The 21,130-nt window shown below is 45.4% G+C and overlaps 1 protein-coding gene across 9 annotated transcripts in view; it reads right to left on the bottom strand.

Moving 5' to 3' along the window:
• The window catches only part of B3GALNT2 (beta-1,3-N-acetylgalactosaminyltransferase 2), a 345,788-nt gene that overhangs the window by 156,579 nt on the left and 168,079 nt on the right, over positions 1-21,130 (bottom strand). For all 9 annotated transcript variants that reach the window (XM_033936244.1, XM_033936247.1, XM_033936246.1 and 6 more), the window contains one exon: positions 4,539-4,722. In XM_033936244.1, the coding sequence (XP_033792135.1) occupies positions 4,539-4,722 (184 nt within the window). The remainder of the gene's footprint in view (positions 1-4,538; positions 4,723-21,130) is intronic.

Below are 21,130 nucleotides of genomic sequence, written 5' to 3' on the forward strand. Positions count from 1 at the left end.
AGACGTCGTGTGGGTGTACTTTTAGACGTAGTGGTGATTGGGCGTTTAGGCAGAGGAAGGCCATAATCAAAACAAGGACGTTTGTTTTGGTTATGGACACTTTCCCTGCTTCTGGGTTGAACGTTTAAGGACTTAGGCCAAAAGGGGACTTAGACGCTTTTTTGATTATGCCCCTCTAATTGTTTATCTTGTATTTTAAATAGTGGTTGTATGTTATCCTTTGTTGTGATCCGCTTCGAAGTTTTGGTATAGCAGTATACAAGAAATAAATTATTATTATTATTATACCAGTTTAAATATACCAGGAAAACGGCTATTTTTACTGAGAAGTGGAGACCAGGCCCTTTAAAGTATCCACAGTATAGTCAGCCAAGGAGAAACCAGGTTCTTCTCCCTAGGAATTTTCAGCCCAACCCCCCTCCTTGGAGAGAGGGGTGGGACTATGATATGTTTAAATACAAAGCCCTGAATCACAGTAAAGGAGAGGCAGGGGAAGCAAAGCTGAGGCACCAGCAGGAGTACAACCAGAAAGGTGAAGGGAGGAGTCTTTCCCTTCCACCTCACAGGGAGAAGCCTGAGGCGCCTCAGCCAATCAGTGCCTTAGGCCCATCCCTGTGCATCAGATGATGCGCTGGGGCGGGGCCTAAGGCTGCTATTGCATAGTGGCGGCCCGGGGAGCAGGAGCAGGACTTTACTCCTGCTCCCGAAGAATATCGTAGGAGCAGGAGGGTCCGGGCACCCCTCCTGCTCTCGAAGATGGGAGGATTGTTGAAGGAGCAGGAGGGACTGGGCACCCCTCCTGCTCCCAACTATTTTCAAGGTATCGGGAGGGGGTGAGAGGCTTAGGAGCAGGAGGGACTGAGCACCCCTACTGCTCCCAACTTTAACGTGGTTGGGCCATTCGTGTGTGGGTGAGGAGAGTTAGTTGGTGGCAGGAGGGAGTTGGCATCCCTCCTGCCATATTTGTGTGGGCGGGGAGGGTAGCGTCGGGTGGTGGCAGGAGGGAGTGGGCATCCCTCCTGTTATATGTGGGTCACTGGGGGGGACCCTCGCGTTTGTTGGGCGGGGGCCCATGGTCTTTTTTTTGACAGGCCTGCCTGTATTTTCAATTTTTTTATGGGGCAGATATTTTGCGTATGTAACACACGTAAAATGTCTGTGCCATGGAAAAAAAATGAAAAAGACAGGCACGCTTGTCAAAAAACCTGCAGACCTGTTGGTAACTCAGTTACCGACAAATCTGCAGCAGTTGGGTTTGTCAGTAATAAAATCCGACTCAAAATAGCCAAGCAATTGTTAGTGAATCAATTGCTTGGCTATTTTGCATGGGGTTTTACTAATTTGCATGGGAAGATTGGGATCGGATCGCTATAGGCTTTAGTGAATAGAGCAGGAGGGAAATTTGGTCTCAAAGGGCTCGCAAACCGATCGATATATGATCGGTTTTCTTAGAGAATCCTGGCCTTTGCCTGAAGCACCCTGCTGTGCTACGTCCGTGAAAAAGCTCAGCTGCTACTGATAAGCCCTTTAAGCAAACGGAGTTTGGGGCAGAGCAGAGCTGGAGTCATAGCAGTGAAATCAAACCAGTAAGAGGAACCCCAGAGCTGAGGTTTGACTTTATTCTCTTATTTTGGATACTATGTTTGCCTTACATGTTTTTGTGTTTTCCTTATGGATTTATTTTCATGGCATCTAGGGACTGTGATATAATTTGCCACTTACCTGTACCCTGGTGAAGAGGACTGCCTTTACCAATATAAAGTCCAGGGGAGATATATTGAATGCCATACCCAAACTGTGGTCATTACTGACAAATGTTTTAACTATTTTGTTTGTCCTTGATTTATGCATTGCATGACTGAGGCTGACAGTGCTCAGCCAACTTACCAAATAAAGCCTAGCATTTTCGATTTAACAGAACTTGGTCTTCTTCTCCCATTATTTTGGTGAATTGCTTGTTCAGTGTGGCCTGGGCAGACTTGGCAGAGGCCTAGGTCTGTTTTTACCTGAAAGGCCTTCCTCTTTCCTGAGGAAGCCACGCCGACAGGTCAGAGGAAAACACTGCTAAGTCACCTGCAGGTCTAGGCAGGGGTTAGCTAAGTGACAAATGGTATCAGAAGTGCTGGAGGTTTTTTTTTTTGTATGTTTGTTTTTGCAAACCCTTTCAGGAACAATGAGAGCAAGAAAGTTTGTTTGGGAGAGGCTTTTTTGTGGAGACCTTGGAAAAATTTTTTTGTTGTTGTTATTATCTTTGAACTCTGTATTCAGGCCTGGAGAGGATACTACAAAAAACAAAAAATAGTTTTAGAGGCATTTGGAGCATTGAGATAAAGCAGTATATTTCTGCATCTCGATGGCCACGAATTTGGACTTGCTGGATGAAATGTACAGTGTCAGCATCTATGAGACAAACATGATTTTTTCTGTTACATAGATCTTTTTGGACCCCTGTTAGGTTACACAAATTAGATAGTTCTAAATCTAATAGATGTTGGCACTGTCATTTAGACATTGGGACACTGGATCATCTGTTGTTCTATTGTCCTTTGATACTTAGCTTCTGAAGTCAATATGGGGACAGATTAACCTCATACTGGAATCAACAATCCCTTTGACGTATGAGGCAATTATATGTGGAACATTGCTGCATATCAAGCCTCCCATGGATCGCTGCAAAGGCAGGCTCTTCTTGATTATGACAGAGATAGGTATGCAAATGATAACCCGCAATTGAAAGAATTGCGATTGCCTCAATTTTCCACTTTGGTAGACCAGTTTATGTTAGGCCCGTTGACATCCTTTGTTAATTCAACATTGTTGTCTTGGTTTAAACTTTTTGTTTATTTTTATACATGTCCAGGACGGGGAGGGTGGGTGGGGGGGATATCTTTTTGGTTTATTTCTTAATTAAATTGGTGGAGGGGATGTGAGGGATATTTATCTTCTACATTGTTATTAATGGAATTTAAGTGCTTATTTTGTTATTAATGTCTGTATAATTTATGGCACTCTGTATTAGCTTTGAAAATTAATAAAGATTTAAAAAAATACAGCTCTGAGACTTGTCAAACTCATTGAGGAAACACAACCACATTACAGATGCATACCTCAACTCACACTGGCTACCAATTCAAGAAAGAATATTATTTAAATTCTACTGTATTCTTTTTAAAACTATAAACTGAAAAGCCCAACCTACCTGAACAACCGCCTCATCCAAACCTCAACCAGACATAGAAAAATACACACCTCATTCACACACCCTCCAATCAAAGAAGTTAAACGGAAAAAACTATACGATGGCCTCCTAGCCACTCAATCAGCAAAACTAGATAACCAAATCTCCAATCTACTGATAACAACCCCAGACTACAAGACGTTCAGAAAAGAAATAAAGACTATACTCTTCAGGAAATCCCTAAAAAAGTCTTAACACCACGAGTACCTTCCTTCTTCCTGACTCACCGATACTACCTGATCTACTCTTTACCTTCACTAGAAATGACCAGTGATCTTCTTTTGTAACCCACCTTCTATATCTTTTGTAATCTGCCTTGAACCGCAAGGTAATGGCGGAATAGGAATCTCTAATGTAATGTAATGTAATGTCTCCTGTCCTGACTGAATCCAAAACCTCCCAACTCCTCGGTGACCTCACAGAGGTCAGGATAGGAGGAATTCCTTTTACCTCCTATGTCTGCTGAAACTCACAACCACACCTCCCTCCCCCCATGTACCTTTCAGGTCCATGATAGTCAGCCGGTGCACGGAGCAGGAGCGATCTTCCTGCCCTCTTGCTCCGTTTGAGGCTGCTGCAAGTTCTCAACTCGTGAGAACTAGCAGCAGCCAATCAGCCAGCAGCCTCGAATGGAGCAGGAGGGCAGTAAGATTGCTCCTGCTCCGGCTGACTACCAGAAACTCAAAAGATACGGCTGGGGGATGGGGGTGGGACGAAGGTATGGTTTTCAATTTTGGCAGGCACAGGAGGTAGAAGGAATCCCTCCTGTCCAGTCTATGAGGCCGAGGAGTCAGGGGTGCGTGGGGGTGTGTGTGCACAGGGGAGATGGGGGGTTTGGGATTTGGCCGGGGCAGGAGACAGGTGATGATCCCTCATGTCCCAGACCACCGCTGGACCACCGGGTCTTGTGGTCCTGTGGAGGCCTGGAAGGCATCAGGAGGGAGGGAAATGGTACAGAGGGTAAAGGAGGAAGGGAGGGGGGACAGGGTGCAAAGCCTGGCAGGGAGTGAGGGAGGCTTGGTGCAGAGCCTAGCACGGCATGGAGGAAGGAGGCTGGGTGCAGAGCCTGGCAGGAGAAGAAGTGAAGGAGGGGACGCTGGGTGCAGATCCTGGCAGGGCACTTGAATATTAAGTCCCCATCTTATATTTGAGTCATCCATTTTTCCTCCTTTAAGGGGGAAAAAATGGGGGGGTCTATTTATATTTGAGTAAATATGGTACTACTGCATATACAACATACTGGCAATAATCAGTGCATGGCAAGTACATATACAGAGGTATAGGTTTTAATCTGCCTTACCATCTGTAAAAATGCAATAATTTGGCAGGAACATTTCTGTAGGTATCAATAATATGAACAAAAATAATATCTTGGTAAGTTGTGCTTTCTTCTTTCAGTAAGGCATCCTCTTCTTCAAGTTTAGTTAAATGACTCAGAAGCCTTACAGGACGACTGTTAAGATTCAGTAAGAGAGCTTCTCCTTCTGTAAAAGAAAAAAGGCAAAAATAATCTACTTAAGAAATGGGAAATTAAAAGGAGATTATGTATTTACCCTTGTAAGCTCTTTTCCAGTAGATAGGCGAGACATTCTAGACCAGTGGTTCCCAACCCTGTCCTGGAGGACCACAAGCCAGTCGGGTTTCCAGGATAGCCCTAATGAATATGCATGAGAGAGATTTGCATGCTTGCCACCTCCATTATATGCAAATCTCTCTCATGCATATTGTGACAGGGAAGCTCCTGTCACGGTTAAAAAGACTGCTAGCCCAGTCAAAAGTACAGCCCTCAAACCTGCAATCCCTAAAATAAAGCCTGTACACCCTACTAAAAGCACTAGTTTAGTACAGCAAGCAAGAAGGGAGAAAAGGCAAGTGATCTCACAGCCAGAAATTCAGGTAGGGAGGGCACAGAAACCACAGTCTATCCCCTATTACTCCTTTCCCAGAGCTAGGGAGAAACATGAAATCAACCCAGAAGGGGGTGGAGTTAGCCACCGAGTTCTGCAGTCACTTAAGCCTCAAGTAGGGAGACTGTAGGGAGATCAAGGAGCCTCAGCTGACTCTAATTGGAGAAGCAGAACGGAGCACACTGGAAGCAGCCCAACGCTCTGTGCAAAACACCAGGAACATAGGATTGCCCCAGGCCAACAAGCAGGGAGAGCAATCCAGCAGCCAGCTAGGTACTGAAATTTCCCAGGGGAGCCTAAGGGGATAGGGCTAGAGGTTCTCTCAGAGGGAGATGAACCTGGCCAGGAAACTTTCCCTAACACCCAGAGAGGAGGATGGGAGGTGAAGAGTGAAGAAGGGGAATTCATGGAGACAGAAAACGACTATAGCCCCAGTGACACAGGGTGGGCGTGGTGCAGTGAGGCTGAAACAGAATTAAGTGTGCCAGAAGAATGTATGGAAACCTGATTTAGAAATTATAAGCTGCTCTAGGACTGTGGTGGCAATTGGGAGGGCTTGAAGACCTTGGTGAAAAGGGAGGCTTGCTCCACACAGCCTGCAAAGCAGGGCTGTGAAAGTCCTTAGAGGGGACAAAGTGCTAGAGAGGAAAAGTAGTTGCAAAGAAAACATTTTTCTTCTCTTTGTTGGGAAAAGTGTTGGGACGAAGGGCTGGCACCTATAATGCTCAGCCAGTGCTGGCAAGAATTGGTGCCAATAGAAGCCAGCTGCCCTAAGGAGGGAGTATTGGGCATTTGAGAGACTGAACAGCGTGTTTGATTTTGGTTTATCTTTTTTTTGCTGACAAGGACTGTCCAGTCTCTGAACTTGAGCACAGACATAGTGCACTGGACTTAAGTGAAAGGAACTGCATAATTGGTGCCTATGAGAAACAACTGTCTGTTTTGGGACTTTTTTCTTTTGTCTTAATAAACCCGGTGAAGTTTTGTTTGTAAGAAATCCAGTGTCCGGGTTTTCCTTACACCAGCCATATAAAAGGTGCATTGAAAATCCTACCTATGGTCCGCGCAGAGGTTTCCCACTCACCTGGGGCCTGGCCCGGCCACAATATTCATTAGGGTTATCCTGAAAACCCGACTGGATGGTGATCCTCCAGGACAGGGTTGGGAATCACTGTTCTAGACCAGTGGTTCTCAACCCTGTCCAAGGGGACCCCCAGCCAGTCGGGTTTTCAAGATATCCCTAATGAATATGCATGAGAGAGATTTGCATATAAAGGAAGTGGCAGGTATGCAAATCTCTCTCATGCATATTCATTAGGGATATTTTAAAAATCAGACTGGCTGGGGGTCCCCTAGGACAGGGTTGAGAACCACTGTTCTAGACCATAGGGTTATTTCTCCTTACTCGCATGAGCTGCAGAAGAAATCCATTCCAGGTTTTTCACTCTGCCTCCAGGTGTACGTCACAGGCTAGTTTAGCGTCCTCTAGCAATCAGTACCCAAGCAAAGAGAGACACACCCATCTGTGAAGTAGAGGCACCTGTAACGACAAGCTAAACTATTGTTCTGCTCAAACAAACAATACCGTTTACCGCCAACAGAGGCGTCAAAAGAGTTCAGAACCACTCCCATAACAGGTTATACATATGTAGAAACTCATCTTAACCTCAAAGGGTTCACCGGTCTCCAAGAAACAGATTCTTGCAAGGGCACCCGCTCAAACTCAGGGGCGGAAAATTTCATGGCGACACCAGAAAGTATTTCTTCACAGAGAGAGTGGTTGATCATTGGAACAAGCTTCCAGTGCAGGTGATCGAGGCAGACAGCGTGCCAGACTTTAAGAATAAATGGGATACCCATGTGGGATCCCTACGAGGGTCAAGATAAGGAAATTGGGTCATTAGGGCATAGAGAGGGGGTGGGTAAGCAGAGTGGGCAGACTTGATGGGCTGTAGACCTTTTCTGCCGTCATCTATGTTTCTATGAATTTGTGGGAGCCAGTCAAAGCCGCTGAGCAAGAGTGTTAAAGTGCGCTCCCGCTCATTGCCGCTCAGCAGCAGAAGAAACCAGCCACAACTGGCCGAATTAGCAGCGGGACAGAGAGCTGGAAAGCTCGGTCCTGCCTGCTGCACCTCTGAACCACCAGGCTAGAGGAGGTAGGAGGATGGGGCAGAGTGCAAAACAAGAGATGGAAGGGGGCTGGGTGCAGATGAGGGGAAGGAGGGAGGTGCAGAGTCTGATGGGGGTGGTGGTTGGGTGCAGAGTCTGACAGGGGAGGGAGGGAAGGGGGTCTGGGTGCAGAACCTAATCTAATCTTCTATTTGTGTGTTGCACATACCTATTCAGGCTCTGGGCGATATTCAGAGGAGTTGAAAGAGGACAAGGAGGAGGGAATTAAAGGGGAGAGGGTAAGGGGGAGCGAAAAATCATTATTGTCTAGGAGCTTCATCTAGAGAAAGAATGGAAAGATTCATTTCTGAGAAGTCAAGTAGGTTCAGCTGTCAAAAGAGGAAGATTTTCATTTTTTTCCAGAATGTTGTATGTTTAGTTTCTTTTCTGATCATTTCTAGCAGGTTATTCCAGGTTTTTACTCCTATGAATGTAAGCATGGAGTGGAACAAGCACTTGTAATGGAGCTTTTTGGGGATGGTAGATTTAACTGTATTCTGTTTATGAGTCTCCTAGAAGTAGACAAGACCATTGAGAATAGTTGGGCGAGAGGAGTGGCTGATTTTCCGTGGATTATGCGATGTAGGATGCATGATATTTTGAAGAGTATTCGCAATGAAATTGGTAGCCAGTGTAGTTTGAGGAAGGCTGAGATCAAATCGCATTTCTTCAGGTTGAAGATAAGTCTAACAGCTGTGTTCTGAATGAGCTGTAGTTTGTGAACTAGAGTGGAGTTGATGCCCATGTATGCTGAGTTGCAGTAGTCCAGTTGGGGTAGTACCATCAGCTGGTCAATCAGTGCAAAATGATGTTGGTGGAAATATGGCTTAATAAGTCTTAGTTGGTGCATGGTGAAGATGGTATTTTTCTGGAGGTTGGAGATTTGAGGATCCATTGTGAGTGTGCCATCCAGAACCTGACAGGGTAGAGGGCTGGGTGTAGAATCTGACAGGGTGGGGGTAGGGAAGGAAGGGGGCTGGCAGGGAGAGGCTGGGTGCAGGGGGTAGGGAGTTGGGAAAGACAGATACTGCATGTACTGGGAGAGGATTGGGAAGGAAAAATGCACAGGCTGGGTGGGGGGGTAAGGAAAGGAGTAAAAGAGATATGCTGCACAGGTGGAGTAGTGGGAAGGGCGAGAAAGAAATTCTGCAGGTGGGGGAGGGAAAAGGAACGGAGAATTGTTGGACATAGGTGTGTGGCATGAGAGGGAAAGAGAGATGATGTATATAGGGAAAGGAAGAAAGAGTGAATATTGTTGAACATGATAATGGTGGAGAGGGAGGGAGAGATGATCCAAAGGGAGAGATATCAGACTACTGCAATGGGAAGGAGAGAGAGTGAGATGCCAGACTGCAGGAGAGGAGAGAGAGATGTTAGACCTCGGGAAGACGGAGGGAAGGAGAGAGAGATGTCAGACCATGGGAGAGGAGAGAGATTCCAGGCTATGGGAAAGAGAAGAGAAAGATGCCTGACCATATGAGAGGGGAAGGGGGAAGACAGAGATGGCTGACCATGGGAGAGGGATATGATGGTGCAAAGGGATGGAGGAAAAGAGGAGACAGAGGGAGGAGATGGTGCACAGCAATGGGTGCGACAGGGAAGAGATAAGAAATACTCCTTATGAATAGATAGGAATAGGGGAGAAGAAAGATGGAGGAGATGGTACACATGGATAGATGGGAAAGGAAAGCATGGAAAAGTATATTTTGAGAAGAAAGTAGAAAAATGGAAGAAAGTTTAATGTTAAAAGTTAATGCTAAAGATGGATTTATGGCAGAAAGTGAAGGAGAAAAAAACAGCAAATGGATAAGGTGGCCCTGGATACACAGTTAAGAGTACAGACAGAAAGAAGTATAGCCAGAGACTGAGAAAGATGCAGTGTTCTCCCTAGGGCCTTTTATCCGGGCACTCCGCTCGGCTAATTTAGATGACCGCCTGACTATCATCCGATGTGAATTCTTCTGCTGCCACCGCTGTTCAACATTTAAAAAAAAAAAAACCCGGCTTGGAGAACTTATGCTCCGGGGCTCTAACATGTGCGTGCCGGCTTCCCTTCTCTTCCCTCCGAAACTGGAAGTTATGTCTCGGGGGGGAGAGAGAGAGAAGAGAAGGGAAACCAGCATACATATGTTAGAGCCCCGGAGCATGCATTCGCTACGGGCTAAGGCAGGAGACAGGTCAGTGAAGCTTACAATTTGCTGTTCTTGCTAACGGGTCCTTCCTACTTTCTGTTTCTGCGAAGGCAGGACCCGGCAGCATTTCTCCCAATAGGTCTATCACGATCTTGGGCCGATCAACCTTCCTCTCCACGACGTCAATTCTGCCGTCGGAGAGGAAGTTCTGGCCAGCCAATCGCTGCCTGGCTGGGCCAGAACTTCCTCTCTGATGGCAGAATTGACGTCAGGGAGAGGAAGGCTGATCGGCCCGAAGCAGAGAGAGCTTGGGGCAGCGGCTTTGGGGCCTGTTATATGATGGCAGCGGCTGCTTGGGGGCCTGTTATCCGATGGCAGCAGCAGTGGCAGTGGCTTGGGGGAGGGCAGGGAGAAAGAAAGAAAGAGGACAGGCAGGGAGACAGAAGGAAAGAAGAGAAACAGAAAAAAAGAAAGGAGGCATGAAGAGAGAAAGAAAGAAAGGGCAGGGAGAGGAAGAAAAAGTTGGGGGAGGCAATGAGGTCTGGAGGAGAGGAAGCATACAGGCTGAAAGAAGGGAAGATTGGATGCACAGACAGAAGAAGAAAGTGCAACCAGAGACTCATGAAATCACCAGACAAGGTAGGAAAAATGATTTTATTTTCAATTTAGTGATCAAAATGTGTCTGAATTTATATCTGCTGTCTATATTTTACTTAACTGCAATAGCGATTTTTAGCGTAGGGAGCCTATGAGCGTCAAGAGCAGCGCTGGACATTGAGCGCAGCTCCCTGCGCTAAAAACTGCTATCGTGGTTTAGTAAAAAGGGAGAGAGTATTTGTCTATTTTTGTATGGTTGATACTGAGGTGACAGTGCATAGAGTCATCTGCTTTGACCTCTTTGAAATAGGAATGATAATTAACATTTTCTATGCGTACAGTGTGCTTTGTGGTTGTTGTTTTTTTTTATTTTATTGTTGGTAGATCATTTTGACTTGGTCATTTTAAAAGTAGCTCGCAAGCCCAAAAAGTGTGGGCACCCCTGCTCTAGAACATCGCTCCTTAGTTTTATCAAGTGGTGCAGTGAGGGGCCAGAACTTTACATCTTATCATCTCATTCTTTCTTTTTTCTCCTCATGTACAGCACGGTTCTTTATTCTAAGCAGCTCTGGCACCAACAGTACTACAGGTGCCTTTTGCTACTTTCACTACCACTTGCAGTCAGGTTCGGCATTTTATCATGGTTTTGGTTTTTTTATTTAGTTTTTCACCAGTATTTTCATTTATTTATTAAAGCAGCCTTTTTTAACAGCCTGATGCCCCTCCCCTATCAGTGTGCATCCAATCCACTGCCGACACTTTTTTGGCGCCTCTTTCAACGGATCAAATATCATAGCCCCACTGTCGCGTGTTCACATTTATTCTGCATACAAGTTTATCTCATCAGTGCAGAGACCTTTTCGGTAAGTCCATTTTACTCTCCCTTTTTTACTTTCCCGAGTGCTGTGGTTTTATTCTTTGGTTTTAATAGAAGCTCATTTGAACAATAATTTAGATCTTTCCCAGGTTTCACTTTTCATCTACCCGGTCGGCATTTCTTTGAGCTACTATCAGCTTATGTTTTCAAGATACACTCTGTGTTATCAGCTGTTCATTTCCCATATGTTTACTTTTGCCCTGTTTAGTTCTATATAGTCTAGGCCAGTGATTCCCAACCCTGTCCTGGAGGAACACCAGGCCAATCGGGTTTTCAGGTTAGCCCTAATGAATATGCATGAGAGAGATTTGCATATGATGGAAGTGATAGGCATGCAAATTTGCTTCATGCATATTCATTAGGGCTAGCCTGAAAACCCAATTGGCCTGGTGTTCCTCCAGGACAGGGTTGGGAACCACTGGTCTAGGCATACTGTTTGTAACCAGCCATCATTTTAAGTATGTTGTGGCGGGGCCAGGCGTAAGCCTAGCGCTGGCAACCCGGCTCCCACCCCAGGCGTAGGACGGAGCGCTCCCAGGAGGACTCCCACTGGATAATCAGTAGAATAATTAGTTGACTGCTTTTTGGGTAAAGTTCAGCTTTTATCTTTATTACCCCCAGTTCACAGCACTGGGGTTCCAGTAGTCCCTCTGGTTGAGTGGACTTAAACAAATCATACATTCACAAGGTTTCTTCTTTATAATATAGTCCAGCCTGCTGCTCAGGCAAAAAGCCAAAAATAAACCAAAACGTTTTCTCTTTAGTTTTACTGCTTTTGTCTGCAAACACTTCAGGAAGCTTTTAGACCTGACCCACCCGAAGTCCAATGCCCCCACTACCCCTATGCTCCTGGGTAGGGCTAGGGAACTTTATATAACCCAACTTTTTAAGACTGGTGTAAGTCCCCTCCCGAAAGTTCCCTGCTTCAGGGTTACGTGATGTCAGGTCTCCGAGTTCCGTTCAAGCTTCTCGGGGAAAGTTAATTAGGTTCTCACCTCCTTCCCTTTATCTACAAGGCCTCTCTCTCAGGCTCTAATTAATGCATTCACACATGCTTACAGTTCTGCCTAAGGGAGAAAGAACGCTACACAAAATATATTCACTTTCATTCCCCTCCCCCATTCATACCTTATTGACTGTGATTCTACAGGAGATCCCAGGCTGCTAGATTGCACTCCATTTCACTGCTTCCAGATAGCTCTCCCTCTAATTCCATTAGGGACTCTTCGCTTTCTGAGACCGGGTAAGAACTCCCTTCAGGGTCAGCTAACGGCCAGCCCTGCCCTGGGAACCTTTCTCCTCCTTTGAACTTCTGCTTAGGATCCAGAAGTCTGTTAGCTCGGGAGGGTTGTAAGACAGCCTGTGCTTTAGCTCTGGTCTGGGACAGAGAACTCCTGGCAGGCTCCTTCCTGCTCAGCACGGCACTTCTTGTTCTAGCAGTTCCTGAATTCCCTCCTGAATTCTTTCCTGCATTCCTCATCTTCTCTGTATTCCCCTGAGTGTTCCCAGCTGTGCTGATTTTATGCTGCAGGCCTGTTCCCACTCTCCCTCTGGGTTCGTCCTGCCTGTCAGCCCCACCCCTCTCATTAACCATGCCTCTGCTGGTTTTCTTTACTAGAGGTTTTGCTGCAGAACTGCCCAAGGTGTTATAAAAGGGATTATAGTGCCCTAAACCAGATGTTGTGGTTTCCGCCCTTCTCTCTTTGCCTTGCCCTGCCTGTTGGCTCTTGGTGATAGGAACAGGGTTACTTGGCAGCTTCCTGGGCTTAGGAATAGGGGCAGCCCTTTGCAAGGCAGGGTTTAAAGCCGGGTTTAAACTGCTGACAGGCGCTTCCCTGTCACAATGTATATGCCCTATTTTATGGGGGGGGGGGTGTTAAGTTCTTTTAGCATGTTATTTCATTAATTCTGAGTTCGGTGTTATAATATGTTGTTCTTGGTTTTTAGCTTACACATTATTTATTCTTTTCTATGACATGTTTGCATCGCAATTTTACTCAAAAGTATAAATAGGTATCCATATTTCCATTCAAATTTCATCACGGTGCTCTGGTTTTGGCTCCAGTATTTATCACTTCCGTCCACCAGGTCTGGCTATCCGTTACCGTCTCATATTTTAAAGACTCACTCGTTATAATTAGCAGTGATCCACACGTCTCTTCATATTGCACATGTCCGATTTTAGCATTTGAATCTTAGTACTATGGGTTTGGTCTTTTCTGGTTTCCTTTCTATAGTCTGCTTTTGTCTGGAGTCTTTTGAGTTTAGAATTACATTTTATGACATATTTTTGTGGTTATAATTCTATGACATGTCTAAATTGGTCAAATTATCCATTTGTCCCCTCATTCAGTGGCAGACCGCCCCAGGTGCCAGCCCTAGGGGGGTACAAAGCCGGCTGCATCCAGAACCTTCCGAGCTGCTCTAAATGGCACCTACACCTCAGCGCAGCTGCTGTACTTATTCCGAAGCAGAGTCGGCAGCCGCACTGAAGTGCAGGAAGGTCCCGCGATGACTGCATTTGCCTCCTCTGCCTCTGGAAAACGTAAGTGACGTTGGAAGGGGTGGACCAGCAGCTGCAGTCATTGCGGAACCTTGCCGCAACTCCCTGCATCTGCCGGCCCACCCCCTCCAACGTCACTTACATCTTCCAGAGGCAGAGGCAACAGAAGCAGTCATCATGGGACCTTGCTGGTTTGGAGGGAGAGAGGAGCATAGAAGGGTGGTGGAGGGAGAAATAGAGGGTCAGGGTGGTTTGGAAAGGTGGTGGAGGGAGAGAAAGGGGGCAGATGCTGATGGAATTGGTGTGCAGGGAAAGGAGAGAGAGACATAAGGGGGAAGGATACTGGATGGAATTGGGTTGGAGGGAAAGAAAGGAGGCAGATGCTGATGGAAGTGGGGAAAGGGAGAGGAGAGAATGAAATGCCAGACCATGGGGGTGTGGGAGAGGGAAGGTAAGAAGAGGAGAGAGATGCCAGACCATTGGAGGAGGGAAGGGAAGAAGATGGATGCCAGACTAATAGGGGTGAAGGGAGAGATGGAAGGGGAATACAAGGAGAGAAGATGCCGTATAGAAGGGGCAGAGAGAGGGTAGACAGTGGATGAAAGGAAGAGAGTGACAAGACTATAAGGAAAGCAGAAACCAGAGAAGACAATGTAGAAAAAAATTATATTTATTTATTTTTTTGCTTTAGGGGAGATGCATCGCTGTTTCTGTGGTGTTGCACTGTATGCAGAGTCCAGCTTCTTGATGGTTCAATTTAACCTTTGTCTACGTTTTTCTATTTTATCCCCCCTTTTACAAAACTGTAGAGCGTTGTTTTAGCACTGACCATGGTGGTAATTGCTCAGAATTCTATGCGAATCTAAGCTGTTACCACCATAGCTAAAAATCACATTACAGTTTTGTAAAAGGGAGAGGGGTTAGTTTGTGATTACATATTCCATACTAGGCGAAGGTGTTTTCTGTGTTCTGTGTGTTTGAAAGACATGGTTTTCAGTTAGAATTGACTGTGTAGGATTGATCTGTACTAGTTTGGCTTGTTTAGTTTTACAATGGGTGTATTGATGTACTGCTCATTGCAATATGTAAGATGCTGCCTTTTCCTAGGTATACTTTTGTGTGATGTGTGGATTGTTACTAAAAATCATGTTTTTCATACAGATGGGGGGGGGGTCAAAAAATGATGGGCCTCGGGTGTCACATAGGCTAGGTACAAATGACTCAGATATCATGAAAACAAAATGCATAAAATAATAAACACTTTCAATATAGATAGCTGTGATGTCCTATGTTAAAGTGTAAGGACACACCAATTAAAAATGAAGGAAAAAGCCTCAGAACAGGCCCTCCCACCTCCACTGAAATGGTTTGCAAAAGGTGGTCAAGTGATTACCTCACTGGCAAAAAACCTTCAATATGTATTGGAGACTTGAGCCTTAAGCTGTGCTTCGCTATAAATGATAAACTGATAGAAGAAGACATTCAACTTATCATTTGCTGATCGGTACACCAACGGTGGCCAGCGTTTCACAAATAAGCTGCCTCAGGGTGTATCCCGACCGATCAGGCTTCTGAAAAACACAACAGAACAGAGGAGATACAGGTAAAAAATCTCTCTCCCTCCTCATTTCATCCTTATGTGTTCTAAACAAATAAAATAGAAGGACATACCTCTCAAAGGGGATGCCGAAACGTCTCGCGCGTCTGAAATGACTTCCATGGGGTGGCTCAGGATTTAAACACTCCCGGTGAAGAGACGTCAACACCGGAAGTACATCAGTAATGACGTTATTGCTGAGACTGAAGATTGATACTGTCAAAACATCAATGTGAAGGCAGAACAAGCGTAATGATCCGCATGCTGCAAAAAACTATGTACAGTACAGTCCAGTGTGGAAAATCAAAAACCAAAAAACAAACAGTGATATAAAGTGTGTGTGTAAAAAACAGCTCCTTAAAGTGCCTTTAGAGAATGAGTGTGTTTATCTGTAAAGAATAAAAACTACACTCAAAATTTTCTTCAATCCTTCACAAGGCAAATGTAGAAAACATAAATGTGGAAAAACATTTTTAAGAAAAAGTAAAACCAAGAGAAAAATAGATGAGAGATTTAATAGATAATAGGTTTAGGTTTAATAGAAGGCGCTCTAGTCCAATGTTTGGTTCAACCCCACAGGCTCCTCACTGTTCAACAAATGGATCCAAAATTGTTTGGCTTGTAACAGTCAAAGAGGTCTATTGTTTACATCTTCACCGATATGATCGATAACACAACAACGCTAAAAGTATGATTATATTCCAGGCAATGGACAACAAGAGGAGCTTGAATCTTATTGTTATGTAGGCAACTCTTGTGTTCAGTGATACGTCTCCTAAAGGAACGCGTGGTCTGTCCCACATAAATCTTTAAACAGGGGCAGATGACAACTTACTCCACAAAGGTTGGAATACAGGAGGTCCGATGTTTCAGACCATAAATTTTGCCCGTGCCAGGATGTAAAAAATTGTTGGTTAACTCCATAGTTGCATACTTCACAGGTCATACACGCTCCACATTTAAAATGCCCAGTAGGTTGATTAATGGAATCAAGCGGGTTCACTTGTGTGTAGCTACCATCAGAAAGACTTAACAGTTCCTTAAAATTTTTTTGTCGTGTGAACGCAATCCTAAGGTGGGTTTCAGTGAACATAGGATGCAATTCAATGACCTCCCAATGTTTACGTAAAATTTTTGTTATTGCATTCATTCTGGGTGAATATTGTAAAATACATGTGACTGTATCTTCACTAATCACTTTATCTTTTGGAATAAATAGAAGGTCCCTGTTTAAAAACTTGGCCCTCCTGTAAGCTTTTTTGAGTATCGGACCCGGATAACCTCTGCTTTTCAGTCTTGTGTATAGATGTTTGCTCAATTTAAAATCAGTGATGTCTGAGCAGAGACGACGATATCTGAAAAACTGGGAGGTTGGAAGGATATGTTTCTGGAAAAATCTAAAAACGTATTCCTGTCAGTAGATTTCCTAAATACAGTAGTGTCGATCAACCCCTCTTTCTTAGTAACTAATACATCCAAAAAAGAAATCTGGTAAGGATGACAGGTCATGCTAAACTTAACCTTCGGATGTCTTGAATTTAACCACATATAAAAAGAATCAAGATCTTCTCTTGTACCTGTCCAAATGACAAAAATGTCATCTATGAAACGCAGCCATGTTAAAACCCACCTGGAAAACAGGTTATTAACTATCCAATCATTTTCAAATTTTTGCATAAACAGATTCGCTATTGAGGAGGCCATGGTTGCACCCATGGCCACCCCAGAGATCTGTTGGAAAAATTTGTCCAAAAATCTAAAGTAATTCTTTTTCATTGCAAAAGACATCAAATTCAATCAAAAAATCAATGGGAATCTGGGAGTTAACCATATTATTAAAAAAAAATTATCTGATGATAACAGTGACTTCTGCCTGGGGGATGATGGTGTATAAGGATTTGACATCAAACGTGACAAAGAAGGTTATGTCATTTACAATTGTAATCTCAGATAGTTTAACTAAAAAAATGTGAAGAGTCCCGTAGATATGAAAAACCCATCGATACTAGAGGTCGCAGAAATGTATCAACAAAAGTAGACAGAGGCTCAAGTACAGAACCCCTACTCGACACAATCGGACGTCCAGGGGGGTTCACCAGATCTTTATGGATCTTTGGCAGGATGTAAAACACCGGGACTTTGGGGTCAGGAGTGTTGAGGTATTCAAATTCTTTTTTAGTAAGAATACCATTTTCCAAGGCACAAGACATTAAGTCCCTAATCTCCACTGCCAATTGAGAAGTAGGATCTCCATTCAGTTCACAATAATCAGTTTGCACATTCTGTAACCTGAAAGCCTCTGCCTTGTATCTGACCATGTCTAAAACAACCACTGCCCCTCCTTTATCCGCTTTGCAGATGCGTATCATCCTGTTGGATCTTAAGTTTTTCAAAGCCATAAACTCATCCCTGGATAGATTGTATGGTTGATAAAAAGATTTCTTTTTGTCGATGAGACTTCTGACATCCCTCGTGACCAGATCCTTATATAGAGTTAAGTGTGGACTGGGAGGAGTGGGAGGTACCCAAGTGGATTTTTTATGAATAACTGACTCATCAGAATCATGAAGAGGGTATTGGGTAAAATACTCCTTGAGATTAAGTTTTCTGAAAAAACGTTCAATGTCGATTCTAAGTTGAAATGTTTTTAAGAGCTGGACAGGAACAAAAGTTAAACCACGTGACAAAACAGATATGTCTATCTGACTCAGGGGATAAGAGGATAGATTAAACACTACTTGTTCTTGGTTTTGTTGGTACTGCCCTTGGATTTGTCGTGTTGTGCCCGAGCTGTGGGGCGTCTCCCTCCCTGTTTGCCTCATGATTTGTGCTGTCCGGACCGTCCGGACTGGTCCTGTTCTAAAAAATCCTCTTCTGAAGAGTCAAATTCCTTAGACTTCTGTTTAGATGGATTTGTAAGCCACGGGTACACTCTCTTTTTAGCATAATCATCCTCATCTCTTTTAAACTTTTTGATCTTATTTTTTTGCAAATTAGTCTTGAAAGACTCAATCTTTTTTTGTGTCTCTGCTAAATCTTTTTCAAAAACTTCAGTGGCTAAACTGCTTTTAAGTTCTCCAAGTTTGGTGTCAAGATCAAATTGTATGGATTCTGTGGTGACCCTCGTTTTTTCAATTATAAGGACCATTAAATCTAATGAGCATTTATTTAAAATACCAGCCCATTGTGAAAGTAAAATCGTGTCATCGGTAAATAATGTTGGAGGTTTCACGATTCTAAGACCCCTTGGAATAAATTATTTCTTGCAGTACTCAAGAAGGGTAGCACCGTGTAGAGTAGCCCTAACCAATTTCTTGGCCATGTTCATTTAATCGACCCAGGTGTTATCAGTACCCAAATTATCGGGAAGCTGAAAAATGGAGGGCCGCTGAAGCAAATCTGATACAAAATCAGTAGTAAATCCAAAGCCAGTATTCCAACCATGTGTCACCATTTCTCTCAATTCCTAGTTATATAGCCACAAATGACTCAGATATCATGAAAACAAAATGCATAAAATAATAAACACTTTCAATATAGATAGCTGTGATGTCCTTTGGTAAAGTGTAAGTTTGTAGGTACGCCACTGCCTTCATAGTTTATATCTAATTCACAAGCCTGCTTTAAGGACCTACAGGGTATGTATCCCTCTGATTCATGAAAATTTCACTTCTCATGTTATCTTATCCATTCTTTTTATTATACAACTGCCCAGATAAGCATCATTCTTTGGCGTGATTGGACCTTGAAAACTAACGGCAACAGAGTTCTCCCCAGAAATTTTTTCCAGCCATGAAAAACATTTCCTGCATTTAGTGTGCCACAAAAAACATTTGCTCCGTTTAGTGTGCTGGAGTTAAAAGTTTGAGAGACGCTGCTCTATACCATTTGAAAGAGGGCAAATATCTAATTATTCACTTCTAGAATTAGATACTTCTTAAATTTAATAAAAATATTATGGAACAAGTGTCAAACCTTAAGAAAGGCAGTCATATTGAGCATTGGAAAATAACAAATAATAATTAACTAATATAAATAGTACACATTTAGAGCTCCTTTTACTAAGCTGTGATAGCGGTTTTACCGCGCGCTTATCACGCGCAGAATGTTCGCACGCGCTATATGCTAACACCAGCATTGAGCTGGCATTAGTTCTAGCCATGTAGCGCGGCAATTCTGCATGTGCTAAAAACGCTATTGCAGCTTAGTAAAAGGAGCCCTTAATTTTCCCCACCACCAAATTTCCCCATCCCACCCAACCCGGCTACCGTATTTTCACGCATATAACGCGCGCGTTATACGCGTTTTTACCTACCGCGCATACCCCTCGCGCGTTATACGCGTGAGCGCGGTATACAAAAGTTTTTCTACATAGTTCCCACCCCGCCCGACGCCCGATTCACCCCCCCCATCAGGACCGCTCGCACCCCCACCCCGAACGACCGCTCGCACGCGCTCCCACCCGCACCCGCATCCACGATCGGAGCAAGAGGGAGCCCAAGCCCTCTTGCCCGGCCGACTCCCCAACTCCCCGACAATATCGGGCCAGGAGGGAGCCCAGACCCTCCTGGCCACGGCGACCCTCTACCCCCACCCCGCACTACATTACGGGCAGGAGGGATCCCAGGCCCTCCTGCCCTCGACGCAAACCCCCCTCCCTCCAACGACCGCCCCCCCCAAGAACCTCCGACCGCCCCCCCCAGCCGACCCGCGACCCCCCTGGACGACCCCACGACACCCCCACTCCCCTTCCCCGTACCTTTGGAAGTTGGCCGGACAGACGGGAGCCAAACCCGCCTGTCCGGCAGGCAGCCAACGACGGAATGAGGCCGGATTGGCCCATCCGTCCCAAAGCTCCGCCTACTGGTGGGGCCTAAGGCGCGTGGGCCAATCAGAATAGGCCCTGGAGCCTTAGGTCCCACCTGGGGGCGCGGCCTGAGGCACATGGTCGGGTTGGGCCCATGTGCCTCAGGCCGCGCCCCCAGGTGGGACCTAAGGCTCCAGGGCCTATTCTGATTGGCCCACGCGCCTTAGGCCCCACCAGTAGGCGGAGCTTTGGGACGGATGGGCCAATCCGGCCTCATTCCGTCGTTGGCTGCCTGCCGGACAGGCGGGTTTGGCTCCCGTCTGTCCGACCAACTTCCAAAGGTACGGGGAAGGGGGGTGGGGGTGTCGTGGGGGTTGGCCAGGGGGGTCGCGGGTCGGCGGGGGGGGCGGTCGTTGGAGGGAGGGGGGTTTGCGTCGAGGGCAGGAGGGCCTGGGATCCCTCCTGCCCGTAATGTAGTGCGGGGGGGGGGTAGGGGGTCGCCGTGGCCAGGAGGGTTTGGGCTCCCTCCTGGCCCGATATTGTCGGGGAGTTGGGGAGTCGGCCGGGCAAGAGGGCTTGGGCTCCCTCTTGCTCCGATCGTGGATGTGGGTGCGGGTGGGAGCGCGTGCGAGCGGTCGTTCGGGGTAGGGGTGCGAGCGGTCCTGCGAGGGGGGGTGGTGAATCGAACGTCGGGGGGGGGGGCATCAGGTTTTCAGGGTGGGGACAGGACTTCAAGGGGGAGAGGAGAGTCGGGGCGGGCGAAAGGAGAGTCGGGGTGGCCAGAGGAGAGTCGGGGCGGGTGAAAGGAGAGTTGGGCAGCATGCGCGGTATACGTTTGTGCGCGGTATATAAAAATTTCTGTACATAAAGTTGTGTTTTTCGCGCGCTATACCCGTGTGCGCGTTTTACACGGGTGCGCGTTATCTATGTGAAAATACGGTACTTTTTCATGCCACCCAGATGGAAAAAATTTCTGGGGAGAACACTGACATGGTTTGAAAACCAAAATCACCAGGCAACAGAGGTTGGGGAAATTATTTTATTTTCAATTTAGTGATTGAATTGTGTCAGTTTTGAGAAATTACATCTGCTGTCTATATTTTGTACTGTTCAGGAAGAAATGCATTTGTTTCTATTTCTCTGGGGGTTGTATTGCATGCAGAATCTTGCATCTTAGGGTTTTGTTTGTATATATTAGTACTTTAGTTTCTGGTCCTGTATTTGCATAGGGGTTATCTGTGTTCTGCATGTGTGACCAAGACCAGGTGTTCTGGTAGAAATGAATGTTGAGAAACATACAGTG

This window comes from Geotrypetes seraphini, chromosome 3 (assembly GCF_902459505.1).
Source record: "Geotrypetes seraphini chromosome 3, aGeoSer1.1, whole genome shotgun sequence".
In the NCBI taxonomy this organism is placed as follows: domain Eukaryota; kingdom Metazoa; phylum Chordata; class Amphibia; order Gymnophiona; family Dermophiidae; genus Geotrypetes; species Geotrypetes seraphini.